The sequence below is a fragment of the Rattus norvegicus genome, chromosome 14 (genome assembly GCF_021556685.1).
Source record: "Rattus norvegicus strain SHRSP/BbbUtx chromosome 14, alternate assembly SHRSP_T2T, whole genome shotgun sequence".
Classification (NCBI taxonomy): Eukaryota; Metazoa; Chordata; class Mammalia; order Rodentia; family Muridae; genus Rattus; species Rattus norvegicus.
In genome coordinates, this window is record NC_141547.1 from 107,924,009 (window position 1) to 107,948,560 (window position 24,552).

Sequence of the window (24,552 nt, forward strand, 5' to 3'; positions counted from 1 at the left end):
ATAAGAAACACTCATGTCAAAAAAAAAAGAATGTTAAAAAAAAGAATAAAGAATAATAAATGCTAGAAACAATAGCAGAAGGAAGAAATCTATTGCTAGTGTAATATAAACTGTTTCAAGTATTGTTGGAATCATTTTGGAGTTTCCTCAGAAAACAAAATTGTAACCACTGTTTGATCTGTTCTACAGCTCCTGAAAATCCAGCCAAAAAGATTGGAGCCAGCAAAAAAATTTTGCACACCTAGGTTCACTGCAGCAGAAAGCCTGATAGCCAAGAAGTCATTCAGGGATGAGCAATACAGACAAAGTAGTAAATGGATACCACGGAGCTCCATATAATATACAGGAAAGTGAATGGAACCAAGCAAGGGTCATGTCAAAATAACAAAGCCAGAGTCAGGAAGACAAACATATGTTTCATCTTCTATGTAGAACACAGATTTTGAGTGGGGAAGGACCATATGAGAGGACATGGGGGAGGAAAGGGAACATCGAGAAGAGAGGATGGCAGACATGAGCAAAATCCTGACATAAATGGATGACGGTGCCACAAGGAATTCAATTACATAGTATCCCAACAACTTAAAAATAATATTTTAAAAATCTTTAGAAATGAATTATGATTAAAATAAAAACAAGGAAGTGTTCTATAGATATTTGTTACATCTATTTGGTTCATAACTTCTGTTAGTTTCATTGGGTCTCTGTTTAGTTCCTGTTTCCATGATCTGTCCATTGATCAGTGTTGAAGTCTTCCACTATTATTGTGTGAGACACTTTGAGTTTTAGTAGTTTCTTTTATGAATGTGGGTGCCCCTGCATTTGGAGCATAGAATTGAGAGATCATTTTGGTAGATTTTTTCCTTTGATGAGTATGAAGTGTCCTTCCTTATCTTTTTTTTTTTTGATAACTTTTGGTTGAAAGTCGATTTTTTTTTGATATTCTAATGGATGCTCCAGCTTGTTTCTTGGGATCATTTGCTCGGAAAATTGTTTTCTAGCCTTTTACTCTGAGGTAGTCTGTCTTTGTCACTGAGGTGCGTTTCCTGTGTGCAGCAAAATCTGGGTCCTGTTTATATATCCAATCTGTTAGTCTGTGCCTTTTTATTAGGTATTGAGTCCATTGATATTAAGAGACATTAAGGAAAAGTGATTGTTGCTTCCTGTTATTTTTGTTGTTAGAGATGGATTTATGTTTGTGTGGCTGCCTTCTTTAGGGTTAATTGAAATTAAATTACTTTTTTGCTTTTTCTAGGGTGTACTTTCCCTCCTTGTGTTGGAGTTTTCCATCTATTATCCTTTGTAGGGATGGATTCGTAGAAAGATATTGTATAAATTTGGTTTTGTCATGGAATATCTCGCTTTCTCCATCTATGCTAATTGTGAGTTTTGCTGAGTATAGTAGCCTAGGCTGGCATTTGTGTTCTCTTAGGGTCAATATGTCATCTGTGCAGGATCTTCTAGCTTTCATAGTCTCTGGTGAGAAGTCTGGTGTAATTCTCATACGTCTGCTTTTATATGTTATTTGCCCTTTTCCCTTACTGCTTTTAATATTCTTTGTTTTGTGCATTTGGTGTTTGATTATTATGTGACAGAAGGAGTTTCTTTTCTGGTCCAGTCTATTTGGAGTTCTGTAGGCTTCTTGTAGTTCATGGGCATCTCTTTCTCTAAATTATGGAAGTTTTCTTCTATAATTTTATTAAAGATATTTCCTGGTCCTTTTAGTTGGGAATCTTTGCTCTCTTCTATACCTATTATCCTTAGATTTGGTCTTCTCATTGTGCCCTGGATTTCCTGTATGTTTTGGGTTAGGAGCTTTTTGCATTTTGCATTTTTTTTGGCTATTGTGTCAATGTTTTCTATGGTATCTTCTGCCCCTGAGATTCTCTCTTCAATCTCTTATATTCTGTTGATGATGCTTGCGTCTATGACTTCTGACCTCTTTTCTAGGTTTTCTATATCCAGAGTTGTCTCTATTTGTGATTTCTTTTTTGTTTCTATTTCCATTTTTAGATCCTGGATGGTTTTGTTCAATTCCTTCACCTGTTTGGTTGAGTTTTCCTGTAACTCTTTAAGGGATTTTGTGTTTCCTCTTCAAGGACTTCTACTTGTTTACCTGTGTTGTCCTTTATTTCTTTAAGGGAGTTATTTATGTCTTTTTAAAGTCCTCTATCATCATCATAAGATGTGATTTTAAATCCAAATCTTGTATTTCTGGTATGTTGGGGTATCCAGGGCTTGCTGTGGTGGGAGAACTAGGTTCTGATGATGCCAAGTAGTCTTGGTTTCTGTTGCTTAGATTCTTGCACTTGCCTCACCATCTTGTTATCACTGATGTTAGTTGGTCTTTCTGTCTCTGACTGGAGCATGTTCTACCTGTGGACCTGTGAGCCTATGATCTTAGGACTGTGAGAGCACTCCTGGGAGACCCACACTCTCCGGGCGGGATTTGGGTCCAGAGGGCTATGCAAAACCTTAGCTCTGGACTCTTGTCAACATAGAATCTAACAGATACTTATTTTGTACCTTTCATGTACAGAGTCAAGGTTTAATTCATATGCTAAATTTGGCAATATATTATTAAAAGAATCCTCAAAATATTGAAAACTTTATTCAACCAAAGTAATTACATTCTACTCATCACTACAACATAATTATAACTTTCAGGTCAGATGACTAAATATAAAATTCATTGTTTACATGACAGAGCATTTCCCAAAACTTTTTAAACATAGTGACAATGCATACCATTGTATACGGTTTCATGTTTCATGCTGTAGCCAGTGAACAGTCCAATGCAAAGCTGGGAGAGTATATTATATAAGCACATTTACATTTCAGTTTGCAGAGAGACTGGGCACATAATGGCAATAGGACACCTCATAGCTGCATAATGAGTAATTCAAACTTCAATGCAAATGAAATAAAATGCAAATAACCACGTACCTGCTTGTTGCCAGAACTTGATATGCTTAATCCCAACTGTCACCAACTTGTCAGCATGGTGTGGATTACATTTTACCACAAATATTTTATCTTTGTGTCCCCTGTAAGAGACAAACAGGGAAAAATAATGCCTAGTTTGGATGAAAGTGTTGATAGAGTTATATTAAAAACATATACTTGGTTTAATTTTCATTAACAGTATTTAATAGGATAAATAAGCAACCAGAAATGTTTAAAATACACAAGAGTCTCTTATAAAGTAATAACACTGGGGTACATGTTTGGGACTATGCTCTCTTAACTAATTATTCCCACATTTACCTGCTTAATTATCAGTTAAAAAAAAAAAGAAGTCTGGGTTGGGGATTTAGCTCAGTGGTAGAGCGCTTGCCTAGGAAGCACAAGGCCCTGGGTTCGGTCCCCAGCTCCGAAAAAAAAAAAAAAGAAGTCTGACGTCTTCATAAGATAAAATTAATTGCACCACTATAGATTGCATGTAATTCTGAGATAGTGAGATCTTGGGCAGGAGAAATAGAAGGGATGAACGTTCTGTGGAAGATCTTTCAGTTTAAGCTGATTTTTGGCTAGAAATATATTCACTATAAATTGGAGCCCCTGACACACATAGCCATTGAGAGAGAAAGAATGGTTTGTACGGACTCAGCTTTTGTGCATATTAACACAACATTTAGGTTGACTTCCAGGCAAGACCTGTCCCCTGGTGTTAAAATACCACGGTTGTTATGGAGGTAACTAATCGCTTTCTCTCTGTATGTGAGATTGACTCTCTAGGAGGGAATGCATGCCTTGTACTGTAAACCTTGTCCAAAGTTTGAGGCTGAAGAAGCCATAGGCCATGATGGGGAAGCTACTGCTGTTTTGCTAAGTGGACATGATGTCTCTTGTCAAATTGTCTTTTGAATACTTTGTTTATGCTCACAGTTTAGTGCTACTGTCAGCTTGGGTCAGGGACACTTCTTTTGTTGTTGTTGGAGGTTATCACAGAGCTTTATAACTGGCCAAAATGCTGAGAATAAGTGACTGATGAATACTCAAGCCTATGTGGGACATACGTATCACACCTCCAAGTCAAGAAAGGTAGAAAACAGTGTAAGAGCTACAGTAAAAGGTGTTGTGAAACACTGTCTTCCAGGCACTCCTGTATTCTCAGCATCAGTAATTACCTGTATAAGGCTTCCATACGGGCCCGTCAGCATTCCATCATGGAGGGAGGTGGGGTTTAAGAGGCCCTGCTCTCTGTGCACTTATAGGAAACTAATGATTGCTGGTAGGGTAATCACTGGAAAATTCCCCATGCTCCTTAAATAATCCCTCACCCATGCTGCTGTAAATTACCCTAACACACACACACACACACACACACACACACACACACACACACATACACACACACTCCACAAAAACAGAAGCTGACTAGTTGGAAACAAATTGGAGGGGAACGGAGAGGATGCATGAATATAATCAAAACACATTATCTACATGTATGAAAATATAATGAAACCCATTATCATGTAAAATTAATATGCTACCACAAAGCTTAAAAATAAAATATGTATACCAATAATTTCTTTTAAGAATTAAAATAAATTTAGTTTTATAGCCAGAGGCAGACAGATACATATACAACTAAAAACCCCATTTGTAAATAGCTGGCTGAAATCATTCATGAAATTAGCAGTGGTACAAAGACATCCAAATAGAATGGCTCGGTCTCAGGGGAGATCTTATCAGACCCCTATGTGATAATTCTAAATGTCTATTTCCCTGAGCTGATAAAAAGGGTGACCCCAACAGTGCAGTGCAGATGGCACCTGGGGCATTGAGTATTATCAGCAGTGCCTTTGATGTCACCTCAGTTATATGCTGTTCGTCCTGCCCCCCAGGGGGATATTCCCAACCCTGGTGACCACACCACTAAAGAGCAAATGCCTTGCCAGAACAGTCTGCCAGAGGCAAGGCTGTGGTTAGAAACACTGGTTCAAAGCAACACTGGTAAGGACTAAGACTCAGTAGGGCAAAGTTAGGGAGGGCATGTGGTCTCTCTATAGGAATTATTTGGCAGAAGCTGAGAGAGGTACTATAAGCCAGGAAGGGGCCACTTCACACAGCATGAATTCTCCATTACCTGTTTTAGATTCTTATTTGCCTTAGGACTTCACTTAGGGCCATTCTACAATGTTTTTACCTAACTAGTTGGTTATTTATATATTTGTGCAGACAGCATAAATATTTTGTAAACATGTTTATCCAGCATTTTAAAAATCTAGTATTCCCGTGCGGAGGTTCACTGATTCCTGACCTTCCACTGGGGAAAGAGCACTAATTAATGCCATTGTCACAAGAAATGCTCTTATAGGGCAATACTTTCTGCAGATTTCTTGTCTTTGGGGTACGTATAGTCCTGGGGAGCAATTTCAAATATAAATTGTCACTAATATGATGGAATTAGCTTGCGTTGAGCTAATTAGACAGAAGTGATATTCTCCATAGCCTGTAAAAAGGAACCTTTTAATAGTAGGAAGTACCCTTGTATTTCTCATGGTGTCTCCTATGTGCAGCTATGAGTCACCCACAGCTGCAGAGGGGCAGCCTTGCGTTTTCATTGCTGACATGGGCTTTTTTGGAGGTAATTTACATGCAGAGAAAACCTACCAGGAATACTATACTGAAATTCAGTTTCAGTCTGAGAGGAAAACAGACCCTAGAGGGAGAGGAGCTAGAATGAGGACGAAAGAGAGAGAGAGAGAGAGAGAGAGAGAGAGAGAGAGAGAGAGAGAGAGAGAGAGAGAGAGAGAGAGAGAGAGAGAAAGCAGGCAGGCAGGTGGAGCTGTGAGTGCTACAGCTGCCAAGAATTGCCTTTTGACAGCCATCTCAGAACAGCTCATCTCCTAAGGTTAGCTGCAGTCCTCAAGACGCCAGCTGCAGCTCTGTTCCGGCTCCAGCAGTTGGTAAATCTTTGTTCATCACAATCAACCACCATCAGCTTTTGTTCCCATGTAACACTGTAGTAGACAGTATTTATTTTAAAAAGTGAATATTAGGGTTCAAGGCCATTGACATTGATATTGCAACACAGACAGGGCGTTGGCAATGTAGGTCATAGCTCACAGAAAGGCTATGAAACTGTGCCTGGGCAACAAGCTAACTTCCTGGACTGCAGCTGCCAGTGGTCCTGACCTCTGACCAGGCAGGCCTCGCACTTGGCAGAGCTAGATGTGAGTAAAGAGTCATGTTCAGACTTAGTGCTGAGGAGGCAGAAAGAGAAGCTGGGGTAAGGGAGGACAGATGGGCTATAAACAGCAGTAGGTCTTGGGAGCCTATTTATAGGGTGTGGAGATTAAGGAAACAATTTGCCTGCTCTGAAACCAAGCAGGGATACACTTGATAGGGCCTCCTTTCCAGCAGACCACAGCCTAATGACAAATGGAGGTTCTGACTCCAGTGACATTGGCAATCTTTCCTGCTAAGGCAGAGAAACAAGAGGTGGGGCACACATTTTTCTGCTGCTGGGGGAAAAAAGCTTTCATAGAGATAATGGAAGAATTGCAGAAAAGGCTGATGAAGAGCTGCTTGGGGAGCATTCTAGAATGTTCGTATTTCTCACCACAGACATTTAAAGCAGTCTTGGCTCTGTGAAAGGGAGTAGTACGTGTTAGGTTTCTATGTGAATTTCATCCGACTTTGAAGATGTACTCCGAGCAGAAAACGGAAAGTGTTGACCTTCCCCAGGGGAGGTATGGGCAGGGTGTCCTGAGCATTCTGTGATTCTTACCTTGTTGTAGCTATCTTTTCTCCCTTTTTCCAGTCCCAGAACACAACACTGTGACAGTCATCTAAACCAACCGACACGAGACATTTTCCGTCAGCTGTATGAAAACAACACAAATGTCAAACAGGCCATTTCTTTGGTGAAAACCTGAAACATTTTTTATACTGCAAAGAGGAACAAGAAATCTTCAATACTCTTTAGGCTCAAATACATCTGACACAGAGTAAACTGTGTGACAAACAATGGCAAAGATTCTGGATGCACACCCTGGCTAGTGAGGTCAGTCACCCACCAGACTTTCAACGGAAGGCAGTTAACGGGGCCTCTCAAAGAAGCAACCTGAGCCTTGTTTATACTATGACAGACAAATCTTAGGAAACTTACTGGAAGGGAGTAAATTTAGTTGTATGACTCTGAAATGTGTGTGTGTGTGTGTGTGGTATGTGTGTGTCACTTAAGAATCAAGCTATTTTCTTAGTTTATGAGGTCATTATTAACCTTTATATTTTATCTCAGTTGTTTTCCCAGAATTTCTGTAAACTCAACTTCTTAGTTTGCAGAATTTTAGTCATTCTTTTAACAAATTTTAAAAATTTCATTTTAGCTCCCATTTGAGAAGGAACTGATATCAGAAATAATAATGATGTCTTATAATAGAAAAGATCCACTAATGCAGCTGGTGGCTCTTAGACTGGGCTTTGACTTGTGGAATCATCTAATGTATTAATGTAAGCCTTGATGGGAGATGTTAGCTATGTGGATGTGTAATCCTCGCATTGCAGACATTTTGCAACTTTTGTGACCTTGTTACAAATATTTACAATTCTGTTCAAGTTCTGCTTTGCTGTTTAATAAAAGCTGTTTCAGAAAAAAAAAAAGAGTAGCACCTTAAAAAAAAAAAGAATCAAGCTATTTTCAACTCTAAAATTTCTAAAAAGCCAAACCTTGGTTTAACTCTTAAGTTACAGCATTATAGAAATAAGGTGTAGTTTCAGATGTTCTTACAAAGGATGATCTCAACTGACAGGTTTTTGAATTTTTATTTTTCCAATTCAAATGAAATGTGCTCCTTATAGACATTTAGATAATATGCATGGAGAAAATTTTAAGCTGAGAAATTGGCTCATTAGTGCAGAGCTTTCCTGACAGGTACATGGCCCCGTGTTTGAGCCCAAAAATGACACATACAAAATTACATAATTATACATACATGTGCATGCATACACATGTGCATGGACACGTACATACATCTGTTCTTCCAAATTTCTTGTATTCCCACATTTGATGTCAACCTACTTGTCTTTTTCTCCACAGGAATCCCTTTAGAGAAACAAAAGAAGCAAAGCCACACTGACCAAACAATTTGCTAACCTTTTCTTGCCCATTGTAATGTATTGTGTTATATTATTAGTAATAATGCTATTATAACTTTATTATTAAGTATTTATAGTATTGGCAATAATTGCTACAACTTTGACACTTAGGCTGTTTTTTTTTTTTACATTCTAAATGTAGTTAATGTACAAGTAAGTGAGAAATAAATATAGTTATTGTTCATTTCCCCTTCAAGATGGAAAAGGAAACACAATCAGTAAGTATTTCCTTTGTGGCTTCTTGCAAGGCTGGAACTAAAGGAACAGTGTCACGGGGCAGCACCCCCTTTCTCCCACCGCTCAACACTTCAGATCTACTTGAGCCTCTTGCATTTTTAAAGGCTAAATCTTTGGCAACCCACGTCGAAGTGCCAGACTTGGAGTGGCCTTATTTGTACAGATGTCCTGTACGTAAATGGGAATGATAGTTTATTCCCGCCTGTCTGGAGGGTGCAGGGTAAGAAAAAGTAGAGTCCGCCTTAACAGTGTGGATCTTTCCCACCTCAGTCACCAGGGACATCTGTAGCAAAGGTTTAAAGATGTAAGGTGAGTGTATTACCTGAAGGCATTGACGATGTGCTAAAGAACTCGAGTACTAGCCGATCGCTATATGCTGGTAATTCATGTCCCTATCTTACAGGACATCAAGCTTTAAACTGAACACACTCCAGCATTTTGGAGTAGATACCTCCTATTCACTACACACACCATCATTCTTTCCTTATTTCTTGGGGTCTGAGCTAATGAACTCCAGTATTTGGAGATTTTATTTTTGGTGGTTTTTTTCCCCCTCTCCCTTCAGATCACAAATTCTTGTAAGGCCCAGAGTAAGCACACCCTGTTTTGTAACCGTACACAGAGCTGTGTTTGGGGTACATATTGGTCGTCTGATGAAGGAGCGGGCGATAAAGACGGAATGTACCCATGGTGGTACAAATAGGAAGAGGAAGTGTATGTCACATGACTACGTTTAAATACTATTAGCATCTTAGAAAACGGTGCACACATATGCATCGACTCATGCTAAAGCTAGGCTGTCAAGAGTGCTGTCTTGATATGTCAGTATGACCTTGGCATGTGAGCATCCATGCATTTAAAGTATCAGTTTTTAAAATTTCTGTCTTCTTCTTTTTTTGTTTTTTTTTAAAGGTTTATTTATTTATTTCATGTATATGAGTACACTGTTGCTGACTTCAGACACACCAGAAGAGGGCATCCAATCCCATTACAGATGGTGTGAGCCACCATGTGGTTGCTGGGAATTGAACTCAGGACCTCTGCAAGGGCAGTCAGTGCTCTTAACCACTGAGCCATCTCTGTCTTCTGAAGAAGCTCTGTATATAAACAGATTTTGGGGGGAAGTTCTGGGGATTCTTTTTAGAGTTTCTCTGATCCCCACCCCCACCATCTCACTCTCACGAGTTATGTGACCTCTTTACCCCAACGAAAGTGTAGGCTTTTCTGGGATGGGAGTTTTCTTGGGGACTGCAAGTATAAGCTATTTCTGTAAAACACACTATTCAGAAATAAAATTGGAGCCTTATAATTTTTCCCCTAGTTTCCATTTCCCCTGTAGAGACTTGACCTGATCTTTGAAAATCTATTGTTTCCAACCCATAGTGGTTTGGTTCTTTTCTCCTATTCTTGTAGTCTAAGTCCTTTTCAGTCTTTTAAGGCACAGCATGTATTAATTATGGCTGGATGTGACATAGCCTAAAAATAGTTCTAAGGCAGTTAATGTAAACAGCAAAGGGCAAATTAGAAAAAGAAAAAAACTTATTCAGACAATTACAAGTCATTCTTCCTATTCCGGACTTATTGAAAGCACACAGGTTTCCTTAGCAGACAGCGAAGCCCAGTCAGTTTCTCATGTGTTCTAGAAATCAGCACCATTTCTTGAAGCTTTAAACACTACTCAGCTGACATTTAAGATAGAAAATATTTATGAAGCTGAACTTTTACTAATTGATTTTCTCTGCTACGTGGAAGCAATTTCATTGCACTGTCACAAAACAAAAATGGTCCCCATTCTCTCTAGGAATGATAATAAATTCTAAGTAGCTGCTCAAGGATTGCTGAGAGGGCTCAGGTAGTCAAGGTACTTGTCACCAAATCTTGCAACCCAATTTAACCCTGGGACTTACACGTTAAAAAGAGAGAACTGACTCCCAAAAATTGTTCTCTGACCTCCACATATGGGCTATGACATACAAATGAGCACACAAACAAAGAGCTGTAATCTAAAAAGTGCTGCTCGGTTGAATGAGAAACTGTAAATGCCAGTGTTTACAGACACATCTTTGTTTCCTTTAGAGCAGCAGTGAGAACACACTGATTTATGTAGTGTACTCATTGTGTAACTATTTATGTGTTGTCTTGTTGTCACTTTGGCCTGCTTTATATGTCCATGACAGCCTGTTTTTCTAATAAAATGCAAAGTACTGTTGGCTGGTCCCCATGAGACCCCCATAAGGAACTGAGACCGGTGACTGTGGGGCACATAGCAGGGGCCACCAACCACATAACTCATTGTGCCAAGAGCCCGCTAAGTGGCTCTGGTCACTCATTCACATAATTACATGGCAGAAGAGGGGCAGCTGACCAGCTGTGTGAACCGAACTTTGCAGAAGACACTTATTATTATCATTTTTTTTTACTTCTGGTTAATCTGTTATTCAGAGCCGGGCTCTCTGCTCATGGGAGCCTGTTCCATTTGGTGTCCTCTTGGTACTACGACTGGAGGATGGAAGGGCAGCTGCAGTTGTTGGTGGGTGCAAGGAGGAGGGAATAAGCAAGTACACAGGGTGCTACGACAGTTTCTATGCAGGTAGTCCACACCTGTCACTTCACCAGTGAAAAGTAGGAACAGAACTCAAGACCAAGAAGGGAGTGTTCCCACGAGATCCACCCAGACTGAGAGCCAGGAGACCAGAGTTCTTGTACGATGTCACCAAACTACCTCAGTTCTTACTGAAGTGGAACAGAGGCTCAGCCTACAGTTTCATTTTTATAACACTGTACTAGCCATAGAAATTAACCCAAAATGTTCCCCTTATAGGGACCACAGGGATTAATCAACTTCCCCATTTATCTGGAGGCAACCACTTGTGGTGCTGAATCACTCACAACAGATCTCAGTGAAAATTCCTGAATAGACCTCAGGTGTTTTCTAAAGCCACCAACTACATTCCTCTCTAGCCACTTACAGACCAACCCTATATATACTTAACTTCAAAGACAAAATACGATTTTCCAGGGTTCTTCTTTGGTGGCTGTTATCTGGGAAAGGGGGATGGTTAAAACTCAAATGCTCCGGGCTGGAGAGATAGCTCAGTGGTTAAGAGCATTGACTGCTCTTCCAGAGGTCCTGAGTTTAATTACCAGCAACCACATGGTTGCTGCTATCTGTAATGGGATCTGATGCCCTCTTCTGGTGTGTCTGAAAACAGCTACAGTGTACTCATATATATATAGAATAAATAAATTTAAAAAACCCTAAAATACTCTTCTTATGCGGAAGTACTTTCACACCCTAGAACTCATAGAACAAGTTGTTTTGGAAACATAAAGCAGGCTGGTATGAGAACAAGAAACGTAACAGTTATATAACAAAAGTGGTTCAACTCCTCCATTCTTGCCACTGTTCTAAAGGAAATAAAGACAGTTCTTTACACATGGGCAGGAGATGAAGATCACTGACAGAAACATCTTCCCCACCTCCTCCTACAGTGTCTGGTTTCCTTATCCCATAATGGTACTGATGATTATTAAATTCTAGCTATATTACTGTTTCCTTTATATGCTAGCATACTTTACATATTTTCATAGAAAATTGATGGTAGACATATCTTTACCTTATTTTTGTCCAACTTGAGAGATATTAATAGTTCACATGATTGATATTTTAAGGTACAATTTTTATAAAACATTGCAAACTGCTTGCTTACTTATTGAATAAATTTTCAGTGTAACCAAAACCAAAGATATATGGGATTCTCATAATCCTATGAACTTCTAAGTCTTACTATTCTTATTTCATTATTTTAATAAGGGCATTGCTAACCTCCTAAAGCAGTTACTTATGTTTCTTACATGGAAATCAGTGTAACTGTTTCTCACAAAGAAAAGAAAATCCAGAAGTATATCTGTGAGCTATAACTCTCCTTTGGCTTCACCCAGATGAAGGGCTCTAAGTCAACACACCGCAGAGGCACCTGCACACCTCATGTTTCCTGCAGCTCTATGCACAGCGGCTATGGTACTAGCCTAGGTGTCTAGGAACAAAGGAATGGATAAGAAAACTGTGGTTTATAAATATAATGCAAGTTTTCAGCAATAATGAAGAATGTCTGCAGGAAAGTGCATGGAACTGGATCTGCTCATAGTAAACTAAACCAATTGCAAAAAGATAAATACTTCATTTTCTCCTTTTATAGACATACTCATGCATTTCTATGTTATAATATATAATAAATCAAAATTGAAGTAAAATTATCTAGATTAACAAAGAGATGGACCTAAAAGGCGAGAATGAGGAATGGGGCAGGGAGAATATGTTTAATACATAATATTTATTATATATAGAATGAAAGAAAATTTTAAATTAAGTGTCTTAAAATTATTATAAAGTAATACATGCGTATCTATTGGTGGATAAAGTTAATTTTAAGACAAAGGTGGTTTGAGTAGTAGGCTATGGGTTAAAAAGAAAAAAAATGAGGAAATTTAGGAGTCTTTGGGAAAGAGCCTACAGGAACTAACGGTTTAGTTTTTTTACACCTTGCTATTCTCTCAAGGATACATGGCACACATTTTAAATCTGCAAGAAACCCTTTCTGAAGCCCAAGTCTTTGCATGTGTACTGAAGTGTGAGCTGAACATACAACAGGCAGGTGTGCTACTGAGTGGTCTCTCCTTGTACTGCATGCCTCCTCTTGTCACACAAGCTTACTGGCTTAAGAATAAGCTGTCCACCATTGTTTCTACTAATTCAGTAATCACGGGAGCTAGCGAAAAATGTTTAGAAATGCCATAGCAACTCATAGTCCCATAGTTTGTAGTATATGAGACTCTGAAATTTAATAAAAGAAAAACTGCCTTATCTTGCAATTGCTAAGAAAATAGACAATTTTCTCCCAAACATGATTAGCTCATTAAGCAAACCTTGTGTGTTTATTCATCCATAACATACTTAATTTTTTTTATCTTTATTAACTTGAGTATTTCTTATTTACATTTCGAATGCTATTCCCTTTCCTGGTTTCTGGGCAAACATCCCCCTAACCCTTCCTCCCTCCCCTTCTATATGGGCTTCCCCTCCCCATCCTCCCCCCATTACCACCCTCCCCGCAACAATCACGTTCACTGGGGGTTCAGTCTTAGCAGGACCAAGGGCTTCCCCTTCCACTGGTGCTCTTACTAGGATATTCATTGCTACCTATGAGGTCAGAGTCCAGGGTCAGTCCATGTATAGTCTTTAGGTAGTGGCTTCGTCCCTGGAAGCTCTTGTTGCTTGGCATTGTTGTTCATATGGGGTCTCAAGCCCCTTCAAGCTCTTCCAGTCCTTTCTCTGATTCCTTCAACGGGGGTCCTGTTCTTAGTTCAGTGGTTTGCTGCTGGCATTCGCCTCTGTATTTGCTGTATTCTGGCTGTGTCTCTCAGGAGAGATCTACATCCGGTTCCTGTCAGCCTGCACTTCTTTGCTTCATCCATCTTATCTAGTTTGGTGGCTGTATATGTATGGGCCACATGTGGGGCAGGCTCTGAATGGGTGTTCCTTCTACCTCTGTTCTAAACTGTGACTCCCTATTCCCTGCCAAGGGTATTCTTGCTCCCCTTAAAGTAAATTCTCTACCTACAGCACATATACTGTGGGAGAGAGGTGGGCTCTTCTCAATATCCCAACCCACAGTCTTCATGGGATACAGGGATGCTGGCAGAAGTAATGACAACACATGGCCCCTGACAGGTTCCATGGAAGCTCTCAACAATGAGGTGCAGGAGACAAAAGAGCCACAGTATCTCTGCCAGACAGGATGGAGGAGAAGTAGCCTATTTCGCTCCTCAAGAGACAGGAGCACACTGCAGTTAGGGGTGAAGAAGCATGAAGGCTCTAGTGGGTGAAATGCTGCCAGGAAACACTAATGCCATCAACTTCCATCTAATGGTACAGTCCTAAGTCAACTAACCCAAGGGGATCTTCGGTAGACATGATAACTGTGCTTCCAGAAGACTCCAGAAATGAGCAGGATTGACTGAGAGCAGCATTAATACATTATCCCCTTTAAGGAAAGCCCACCCAGTATCACTAATTGTCTGATGCACGTTCACTCCTCATTCTCTCCCTCTTCTTTTCCCTCCCTCTCTTTCCTCTTCTATCTTCCTCTTTCTCTGTTTATTGTAGTGCTGATGCTGGCCAAGGACTCTGTGAGTGAGGCATGGCCCCAGCAGCATTAAAACAGCATGATGGGGTAGGGGGGTGCGAGCGAGCAACACAGAGGAATGGACAATAGGAAGAGACTGTGCAGTCTTAGGATCTAGTTACCGCTGTTGTCCAAGTGAAACACCTGAAGGCTACTTAGAAAAAGAAAATTTTACTTAAAAAGTTTAGGGTTTGTTTTTCTTCTTACCAATTTCTACAATGAAATGTTTAAAATTGTCTAAGAAGTAACATCTATAATACTTTCTTTTTAAAAACATATTTATTTATTGTATATGTGTGGGTCTTTGGCCCCTATGCACACCATGTGCAGGCCTGGTACCTGTGAAGGCCAGGAAAGGGTTGGATTCCATGGAACTGGAATTATGGACAGCTATGAGCTGCCATGTGGGTGCTGGGAATGGAACCACAGTCTTCCAAAATAACAGCCAGTGCTCTTAACCATGGAGTCATCTCTCCAGCCCCTGAGATAGACTTCCCCCAATAAGGAGAAATCTACTCTAAAGACAGCAGCATCTACAAGTAGAATTCTTATAGTGTTGAGTTCACAGTTTAATTTGGAAACTCTTCTTTCCAAAGAGGAAAGTTGTTTCCAACCAATTTTATAAAATGGTGCTTTGCAGATCTGTAGCCTTCTTTCTAGCCCTTTATAGTATAAGTCAGAAGCAATGTGCTCCTTCTTACTTGGAGACAAAACCGTGGAACTGATCTTGTTTTTGTTTTCTGAATAGGGTCCCGCACTGTGTTTCAGGCTGGCCTGGAACTTACTGTACAGTGCTGGCTTGCTTCCAGCCCTTTCCTGCCTAGGCCTTATACTGGCTGTAGTTACAGGTAAAAAGTCAGTATGTCTGGCTTAAATTTGATGTTCTTCACCATTGCAAGATGTTTGCAGCTAGGTCTTTCTCTAGCAACTGCTGTTCTTGACTTTGAATCACTCCAGCAGATGCACGGCTTAATGTGAACTCTAGATGATGACTTGGGAGAGTATTGAAACTTGAGAATAACATTCTGAGTGAGGTAAGCCAGACCTAGAAAGATATTCATGTAATGTACTCACTTATAAGTGGACATTATCCATTAAGTGCAGGATAACAATGCTACAATCCACAGACCCAAAGAAGCTGAGTAATAAGGAGAGCCCAAGAAAGGACGTGTGATTCTCACTCAGAAGTGAAACAAAATTGTCAATCAGAGGTGGATGGAGAGAGGAACTGGGTGGGACAGGGGGTGAGGAGGGGTACTGCTATACTTGCAGACAGGAGCCTAGCATAGCTGTCTCCTGAAAGGCTTTGCCCAGCAGCAGAGGGAAACAGATGCAGAGACCCACAGCTAAACATCAGGCAGAGCTCAGGGAGTCATGTGGAAGAGTGGGGGGGAAGGATTGAGAGAGCCAGAGGGATCAAGGACACCACAAGAATACCTGACCTGGGCCCAGGGGAATCACAGAGACTGAACCGCCAATCAAAGAGATGCAGGGGTTGGACCTAGGCTCCCTACATATTTGTAGCAGATATGCAACTTGGTCTTCATGTGGGTCTCCTAACCAGTGGAGCAGGGGCTGTCTCAGTCTCTATTTCCTGCCTTTGGATCCCTCTCCCCTCTACCTGGACAGCCTAGTTGGGCCTCAGTGAGAAACAATGTACCTAGTCCTGCTGGAACTAGATATCTTAGGGTGACATGGTACCCAAAAGGGTCCTCCCCTTCTCAGAGAAATAATGTTGGGAGGGATTTGTAAGGGTAGAACTGGGAGGAGAGGACGGAGGGGGGCTTCTGTTGGGATGTAAAGTTAGTAAAAAACAAATTATTAAAGAAAAAAAGTGACCAGGAAAGGATGTGCAAGCTAGCTAAAGGCTACATTCTCTTGGTGAGGTATTTACATACAGTTTCCAGACTCATGGGAGGTGATGTGCAAAGAGCATACCTCATCACAGAAAGAACTCGAATGAGTAGAAGGCTGTTGGTTTTTAATCAGCCACAGACTCATTATTCCGATGCTTGTGAGAGCTTACCTGAGAAATCCAGAGCACACACTCCTCTCTGATGGTGTCCTTTCAATAATGACAGACACTTTAGAGTCTGAGTGTCCCACACATGGACAGCAGCATCTCTTCCCACCTATATCACAGGATGAATACTGTTAACCATGCATTCAGGGTCAAGCACAACTCAGAAAGAAAGCAACACACACTATTTGTAAGCTAGGAAGAGCCTTGGGAATGATCTGGTCTGGCCCTGTATTGTCCAGATGAAGAAACAGGCTTAGAGCTTCTAAGAGGCTCATTGTGGCCTCAAATTGGATTCTGGCAGATTCTTGTCCTGCACATGGCTTCCTGTTAAGGAACTTTTGAAGGCATCTCTTTAAGTATATACTTTGTTCTGCCCCTGCCTCCTCAGTGTTCTCAGAACCTTCATGTCTTATGCTTGTTCCTACCAAAGACATTTTTCCTAGTCCAGGCAAACTGGATTAGAAACTAAACACCCTTTTTCTATTGCTAGGTTCTGGTCATTGAGGAGAGACACACACCTGTCCAGTGGCCACATAGTCCTTCACCGGATGGATGGTCAGGCTGAGAATGTCATCATCATGCCCCAGGTACAGCCTCTGGGTGTGTTGTTGCCTGTTGTACACCACAGCAACGGCAGCAATGTGGTACACCACCTCTCCAGCTTGTGTGTAGAACAGATTGTTTCTACAGTCATAGCCTCTGTAACTGAAGCACAGATCCAAGAGGCACAGTGGTTGAAGGAACAGCACACGAATGGAATAGGAATTGGTGAGGCAAAGCAACTGTGTTGATGTGAACTGTGCAAGTGGAGGCAATGGAGACTGATTATTGTCACAGAGTCTATTCCCAGACCTTCAACTACTTTCTATGTTCTCTGCTAAAAAGCAATCCTTGTTCAGGAGTTAGCAATGTACACCTTCAGGCCTAGCACTTGGGAGGAAGAGGTAGAAAAATCAGAAGGTCATCCTCAGCTATGCAGCAAAATTCAGGCCAGCCTGGGCTACATGAGACTCTGCTTCAAATCAAGCCAACAGATCAACGATCTAATTCTTGTGACATGTAGGGAGTGAGGCCCAGGCTCTTGTTCTGCATCTTCCACCTACTATGTGACTTTGGGGCACAGTGCTTTCCGGGCCCCAAAACAATCAATTCCAAATACAACCGAATTAACTGTTTTCTTTTCCTTCTTGAGAATAACTCTTTTTTCCCTTCTCACTGTGTAGCTCTGTATGTCCTGCAACTTAACTACATAGACCAGCCTCAAATTTGCAGAGCTCTGCCTGCCTCCGCCTCTTGAGTAAGTGTAGGGATGAAACGTGAAGACCTGGTGAATAAGTCATCACAATTGGACAGTGCATTCTTCTGTAAACCATGTGCTAAGTCTTTGTTCAACAGAACTATATAGACACTATATTGAATAATATCAATGAATTATTTTTATGATATCAAAATAAAAATGTTATTTTTAGCCTATAACGTAGGGAGAGTTCAGAGACCTGGAAAACATTTTTATTTTGTTCTTTGTATTTATTTGTGAGAATCAATTCAATGCCTTTATCTTTTAAAAATAGATGAAAAGTGGGACTAGACTCAGTGCTAAACTCTGCCACATTTTACCCATAAATAACATATATACATATATCTGAACTGAAAAGCCTTATGGACTGGGGAGATGGCTCCACCAGTCAATGTTTGCTGTTTAAACATGAGTTTCTCAGTTCAGATTCCCAGCACCCATGTAAGAAGCTATGTGCTGTGGTCAGTGTTCACTGCTTGAAACCCAGCCACGGGCCACAGACACTGCCAGCCAGCCCAGCCATAGAGTAAACTTCAGGTTCAGTAAGAGACTTTGCTTCAAAAAATCACATGGAGCAGCCGTTCTCAGTCTGTGGGTTGCAACTACTTTGGCAAACCTCTATCTTCAAAAATTTCACATTATGATACTTAACAGTAGCAAAATTACAGTTATGAAGTGACAATGAAATAATTTTATGGCTGGGGGCCACCTCAACTTGAAGAACTGTATCAAAGAGTTGCAGTTTTAGTGAGGTTGAGAGCACTAATGTGGAGAGTGGCTGGGGAAGACAGCTGATGTTGCTTTCTGACCAACACACATATACATCATCCCATTAAAATAATGTCCAAATAAAATTTTCTGTTCTTAACAATTAAAGACATTAATATGTAATATAAATATTTGATTTTGCCCAGTTTTCCAGTAATAACCGAATTAAAAAATTAACAGTAGTACTTTCCAACAGAAATATGTATGTCAAATAGTTAACAACATTTTCTCATTGCATAGCATGGAGGAAACAAAGGCAGGAGAATTCTACAAGTGTGAGGCTAGCCTGGACTAGAGAGTAAGCCTTTGTCTCAAAAAACATCAAACTGTTTTGAGAATTTTTAACTCATCGCATCATGAGTACACACATGTAACTCATGCATCAACATGTACACACATTTTGATAAGAGTCTGCTCTTTTCTGCCACATCTTTAAAAATGAAGTTTATTTTATATGCTGAACACATCTCAATTCAAACAAGCCACGTTGTCTTAGATGATTTTATTTTTACATTTTACTTAGTATGTACATATGCATGCACATGTATATGTGTACATTTGCACATGTGTACTGGGAGCGTGTATGTGTCCTACTGAGCACTGGTTTCCTCGCCTAGACTTCATTTTCTTATAGATGATATCATACAGTACCTGAAGTACCTGTGAAGTATATATCACATCATATATTAGGTACAATTTATGGGATGACCATAATGGATATAAAGGTTTACATAAACCATGAATGATGGAAAGTACCATTTTAATAGAAATAGTTATCCTTGTGTTTTCAAAGTTGACAAGAGTGAAAGTAGAGCAGAGAGCGTTTGGGTTCTGTTGGCTACATTAAAATGACTGAGGTATTTATACTGTAAAAGATACATTTTTATTCTTCTCAGTCGTTTAAAGCTGACAATGAAAATATCCAGGTGTTTTGTGCACGCATTAAAAAAAAGTATCTATAGAAATCCTTGTCCTTGGGTGGATCTAGGTAAACACAGCACAGGGTGGGAGGGTAGACCGTGTGGACATGGCAAAGCCCCGGGTAGCACGGAACCATGTCAAGTATGTGCTGCCCAGTAAAGCTGGACAGAGCCAGCTGAGACCTCACTGTAGGGACGGGTGCAACCTGGAGAGGGAGCATTTCAAAGAAGGGTCTTTCTGGCCGGGTAGGAAGACTGACTGATAAGTAGCTTGGCAGGGACAGAGGAAGAAACTCAGTGTCCCCAGGGCAGGCTACCTACCCATGTATGAACTGCAGTTTCAGGCTGTCCTCAGGAGCCTTCTCCCTTTTCAGGAAGGGCACTGCATGGTTTTTCTCTTTACTTTGTTGCTTTAGCTGAGGTAGATCTTCTTTGTAAACCTACAATGACAACAAAGACGCTTAGCCAGTACGCCCTCCTCAGGCCTCACTACAATGTGGGCTTTATGTAACATAGGATCAGTATTACTCTCCCTAATAGAGCAAAACTAACACGAAATCTTTCAAATACCAGAGATGTAAAACGGTTTCCTCTCCTCCTTGATTGCTATTGCTTCCTTAAGTAATTATATCCAGAAAATAAATAAATGAAGTTGATGTTTTAGTAAGTAAGAAAGAAAACAAATTATTGATTAAATATATTTAACTCCATAAGGCAAGACATCTTCGAAGATTCAGATGTTTGTAAAGCAGGAGCTTCCTCAGTTTTCTCTCTAGACTTTTTCTTTGTGGTTTCCTTTCTTTTCTGGCTTTGTGAATTTTGCATATCTGAGTCTGAAATACTCTATGGGTTCAACCAAGAGTCAAGGACTGCTAGTAAAAGAGTATTTTCTACAGTTTAAATGCACATGAAAAATTAAATCTGTTATTTACCTTTCTCATGTTTGATTTTCAAAAATTATTTTAATATGTAAAAAAAAAACCCAATTTATCGGGCTGGAGAGATGGCTCAGTGGTTAAGAGCACTGACTGCTCTTCCAGAGGTCCTGAGTTCAATTCTCAGCAACCACATGGTGGCTCATAAACATCTATAATGGGATCTGATGCCCTCTTCTGGTGTGCTACAGTGTACTCATATAAATAAAAATTAATAAAAAATTTTTAAAAAACCCAAAAACCAATTTATCAGTAATTCTTCATCTTCAGGAAAGAAACATTTCATCTTGAAGTAGAGTAATATAGAAAAGACCAATTTTAGATGCTGATTTATTGATTTCTTAAGCACTGCCTGTACTGTGCCTTTGCCAAGCATGACTTCACTTGCTACTGGGAACAGAATGACCCGGAGACCACACGTTATTGACCTTAACAACATGCTGACTGCTGAGTTTGCTTTTGTGAGATCTCCATTGTTTGCCTGCCCCACCATGTGGTTTTACGGTATCAATGAGAATATAAACTGGACCAGGCATCAAAGCTGTCCTAGTTTCAGTCCACTAGTGATATCTCTCTTCCACTCACACTGGCATCAGATTGCTTATTACGGAAAAATCCCCACAACAATTAGATCAACTACATTACTGAAAAATGAGGAAATATAGCTATAATAAAGTTTCCTTTTAGGACATGGCCTAAGCCATCAAAAAGTAAGTCAGAAGGTTCTTTCATATGCCTTAGATGTAAGGAACTACTCTTCTCATTCTAAAGATAATTATTCATCCGAATGCATGATTCTTTTTATCAGGCATTAATAACTTATCTCAGAGCACTGAATTCTGGGACATTTCTACTGCTTAGAGGATCATATATTATAATATCATGGGCCTCAATTTCTCATCTGTTGAACAGAATAAAAATCTCTCCTCAGGAATAACTTGGGAATATTGTAAATCAATATGTGTGGAAACAATGAAAAATGAATCACAGATAATAAGCAAGCCCAAGGCATGAGTTTCACCAGCCATGTTGTACCACGGTTTCCTAGCAACATTAAATAAAAACCCTCCAGCAAAACCAAGTGGCGGCCCTCCCAGAGCTTCTGCTGTCTGCTTAGGCTTCATTTCTCCTGGGTGTATTGCTCAGTGTTTCTGTGGTATTCTCACTGCTATGGTTACCTTCCTAATTTTTTTTTGCTTTATATTGCACAATACATTTACCAGTTCACAGTCAAAGTGATCTAATTATGAGATTGGTCTGAACTGTCAGCTGCACTGTCTTTATGCCAATCAGACTTTTCCAACACAGAATTAGGAAGAAATGACTATACAAGAAAAGAAGTAAATTCAGTGCTGATACATTAGAAGTGCATAGAGAGAGGGCCACATAAGCATTCTCTTAAAACAAAAGCCATGTGGAAGTGGGCGAGCCACTTGACTAACCTGCCTGGATTTGGATCAGCCACATGAAGACAGTTGGTGTGTGTTAGCAGCCATAGACCTATCTGGTGCATCTCCCTGGGCAGCACTGACAGTTATGTATCTGGAATCCATTATCTTATTCACTCTATATAGAATCTGTTTCACCTATAAACCTACTAACACATGTTACTTATACAACACTTCTACTTTTTATAGACTACAAATACTATATCTATATCAAGGGGAGAAGAATCAAACCCTGGCAATTACCATCATGATATAGATATGTATGTCAAGATTCCTTCCAAGTACTACTGTAACAGCCTCTCCCCCCACTTTCTGCTAAAATGATACTATTTTTTGTGGAAGGGAAACTGGATTCAACTAACCAATTTTTATACAAGAATAGGTTTTTACTGGAAACACTGTAATTGGGTTTACTTTAAATAAACAGATAATGGCTAAGTTGAACAAGAAATGAAGATAACAGCTCTCATGCAGACTACCATTCTTCAAGGTAAAATATACATGTTTTATGATTTGCTAAGGAAATGAGAAAAACTTGCACTTTAGATGCATTTTTCTTTGCAAAATAATAATTATGTAAGTATGTATACAATACAGCTTCATAGGAATCAAAAGGCTCAAATGCTCAGAATTTCTCCTGAAAACTTTGCAACTACCTTCCACTTAATTAAAAAACTAATTTTCGTTTGTTGTTTTTATTTTTATTTTTCTTCCTTTCTTCCCCCCTTCTCTTTAAGATGGGGTTTCTCTGTGGCTGTTATGGAACTAACTATAAATAGACCAGGCAAGTCTCCAATTCACAGAGATCTGCCTACCTCTGCCTCTAGAGTCTTAGGATTGTGCTGCCACTGCCTAGCTAAAAAGTAATCTAATGTGTAAAAGTGTTTTGCGTGCAAACATGTCTGTGCATTCCATGTAGGACTGGCACCTGCTGATGTAGGAGAAGATACAGGATCACCTGGGACTGGAGTCAGAGATGGCCGTGAGTCACTATGTGGGTGCAGGGAGTCCCAGGCCCGATGGAAGAGTAGCCAGTGCTCTTACCCACCAAGCCATCTCTCCAGCCTTTCATGTAAATACTTAATGGTGTAGTAAATGTTATTGCTAACCTATATCCAAAGGCAAGATAAGAGCAGTTTACTTATTTTTGCTGCATTTTTGTTCTGTTGTTCTGCTCTATCTGTTTTCTGGGCAGTGTTAAAATCGAATGGGGGTCCAGGCTTTTATTCTCCCCTTACTGACCTGGCGATCATAATTGATCTGAGTTTCTTGTTCAATATCAGAGTCCAGTTCTGGAACATCAGAGACGTCTGAGTCAGATTCTTCGCTACAAGAGTCGGCACCACCTGCTGCAGAGACAGAACCCATTAGAACAGAAAATGCTGAGATGTTAAAGATCACAGAGACACTTCAAGTAGCTTCTTAAACCCTAACAAAGCAGAGTAAAAAGCCTCTGTCATAGTTTCCATTTAACTCAGGAACCTGATATGTAGCCAGTAAAATATTGACTTCTAGAGGCTAGCCCCAGGAATAATAACCTTGACCTCCAGAGCCTAACCCTAGGGATGAACTTGAACACCCAAGGCAAGCCCCAGGAATGACCTTGAATTCCCACAGCAAGCCCAATTTCTCAAATGCTGGCATTGCAGACACATGCCACCATACCGGGCTTCCTTTTCTTTTCTTTCCTTTTTTTAAAATTAGATAGTAGGATTTCTAGATTTTTAAATCTTACGTTGTAAAATCAGAAAGAATAGGGTTTAACAAAGACAAAAGGTAAGGCTAAAGAAAACTATCATCAAGGTAATCTTTATTTTTAAACATCCCCACCAAACACTTATCATGGTGAAGTCCTTACAGAATCATATGGGTGAGCACATTGACACATATCGTTGTAAATTTCCTTCTGCTTATACCAATGCACATCTCAAAAGGATGTAAATAAAAAGACTGTACACTATGGAGGTGGAAAGTCTGACTTCATGTGGTAGGCTGTGTGTGACTCCCTTGTCTGGCACCCTGAAGTTCCCTATCAACTGTCACACTGGCTGAGTAGGTCCATTTCTCCGAGGGCTGAGTGTGTGCTTTCACCATTTTTTTACTTTTTTCTCTTTTATTGAATTTTAATTCATATTTTAAATGTTATCCCCTTTCCTGGTTTTCTCTCCAGAAACCTGCTAACCCATACCCTCCCCCCACTTCTATGAGGGTGCTCCCTCACTCACCCACCTTCTCCCTCCCACTTCCCCACTCTGACATTTCCCTACACTGGGGCATCAAGCCTTCAGAAGACCAAGGGCCTCTCCTCCCATTAATGCCCAAAAAAGTCATCCTTTGCTACATATATGGCTAGAGCCATAGGTCAATCCCTGTGTTCTCTTGGGACAGTGGTATAGTCCTGGGAGCTCTGGGGGTCTGGTTGGTTGATTGTTGTTGTTCTTCTTATGGGGTTGCAAACCCCATCAGCTACTTCAATCCTTTCTTGAACTCCTCCACTGGGGATCCCCTTCTCAGTTCAATGGTTGGCTGCGAGCATCCGCCTCTGTATTTGTCAAGCTCTGGTAGAGCCTCTCAGGAGACAGATGTATCAGGGTCCAGTCATAATGCACTTGTTGGCATCTGCAATAATG

General features: G+C 40.2%; 1 protein-coding gene across 2 annotated transcripts in view; it reads right to left on the reverse strand.

The window, feature by feature from the left end:
• Nucleotides 1-24,552, reverse strand: part of Eml6 (EMAP like 6) — a 306,117-nt gene that overhangs the window by 88,985 nt on the left and 192,580 nt on the right. The window contains exons 13-18 of one of the 2 annotated variants that reach the window (XM_087583666.1): nt 23,165-23,268; nt 19,861-19,979; nt 17,073-17,259; nt 16,558-16,663; nt 6,740-6,833; nt 2,947-3,047 (exon numbers count right to left, since the gene is read on the reverse strand). In XM_087583666.1, the coding sequence (XP_087439792.1) occupies nt 2,947-3,047; nt 6,740-6,833; nt 16,558-16,663; nt 17,073-17,259; nt 19,861-19,979; nt 23,165-23,268 (711 nt within the window). 2 annotated transcript variants of the gene reach the window in all.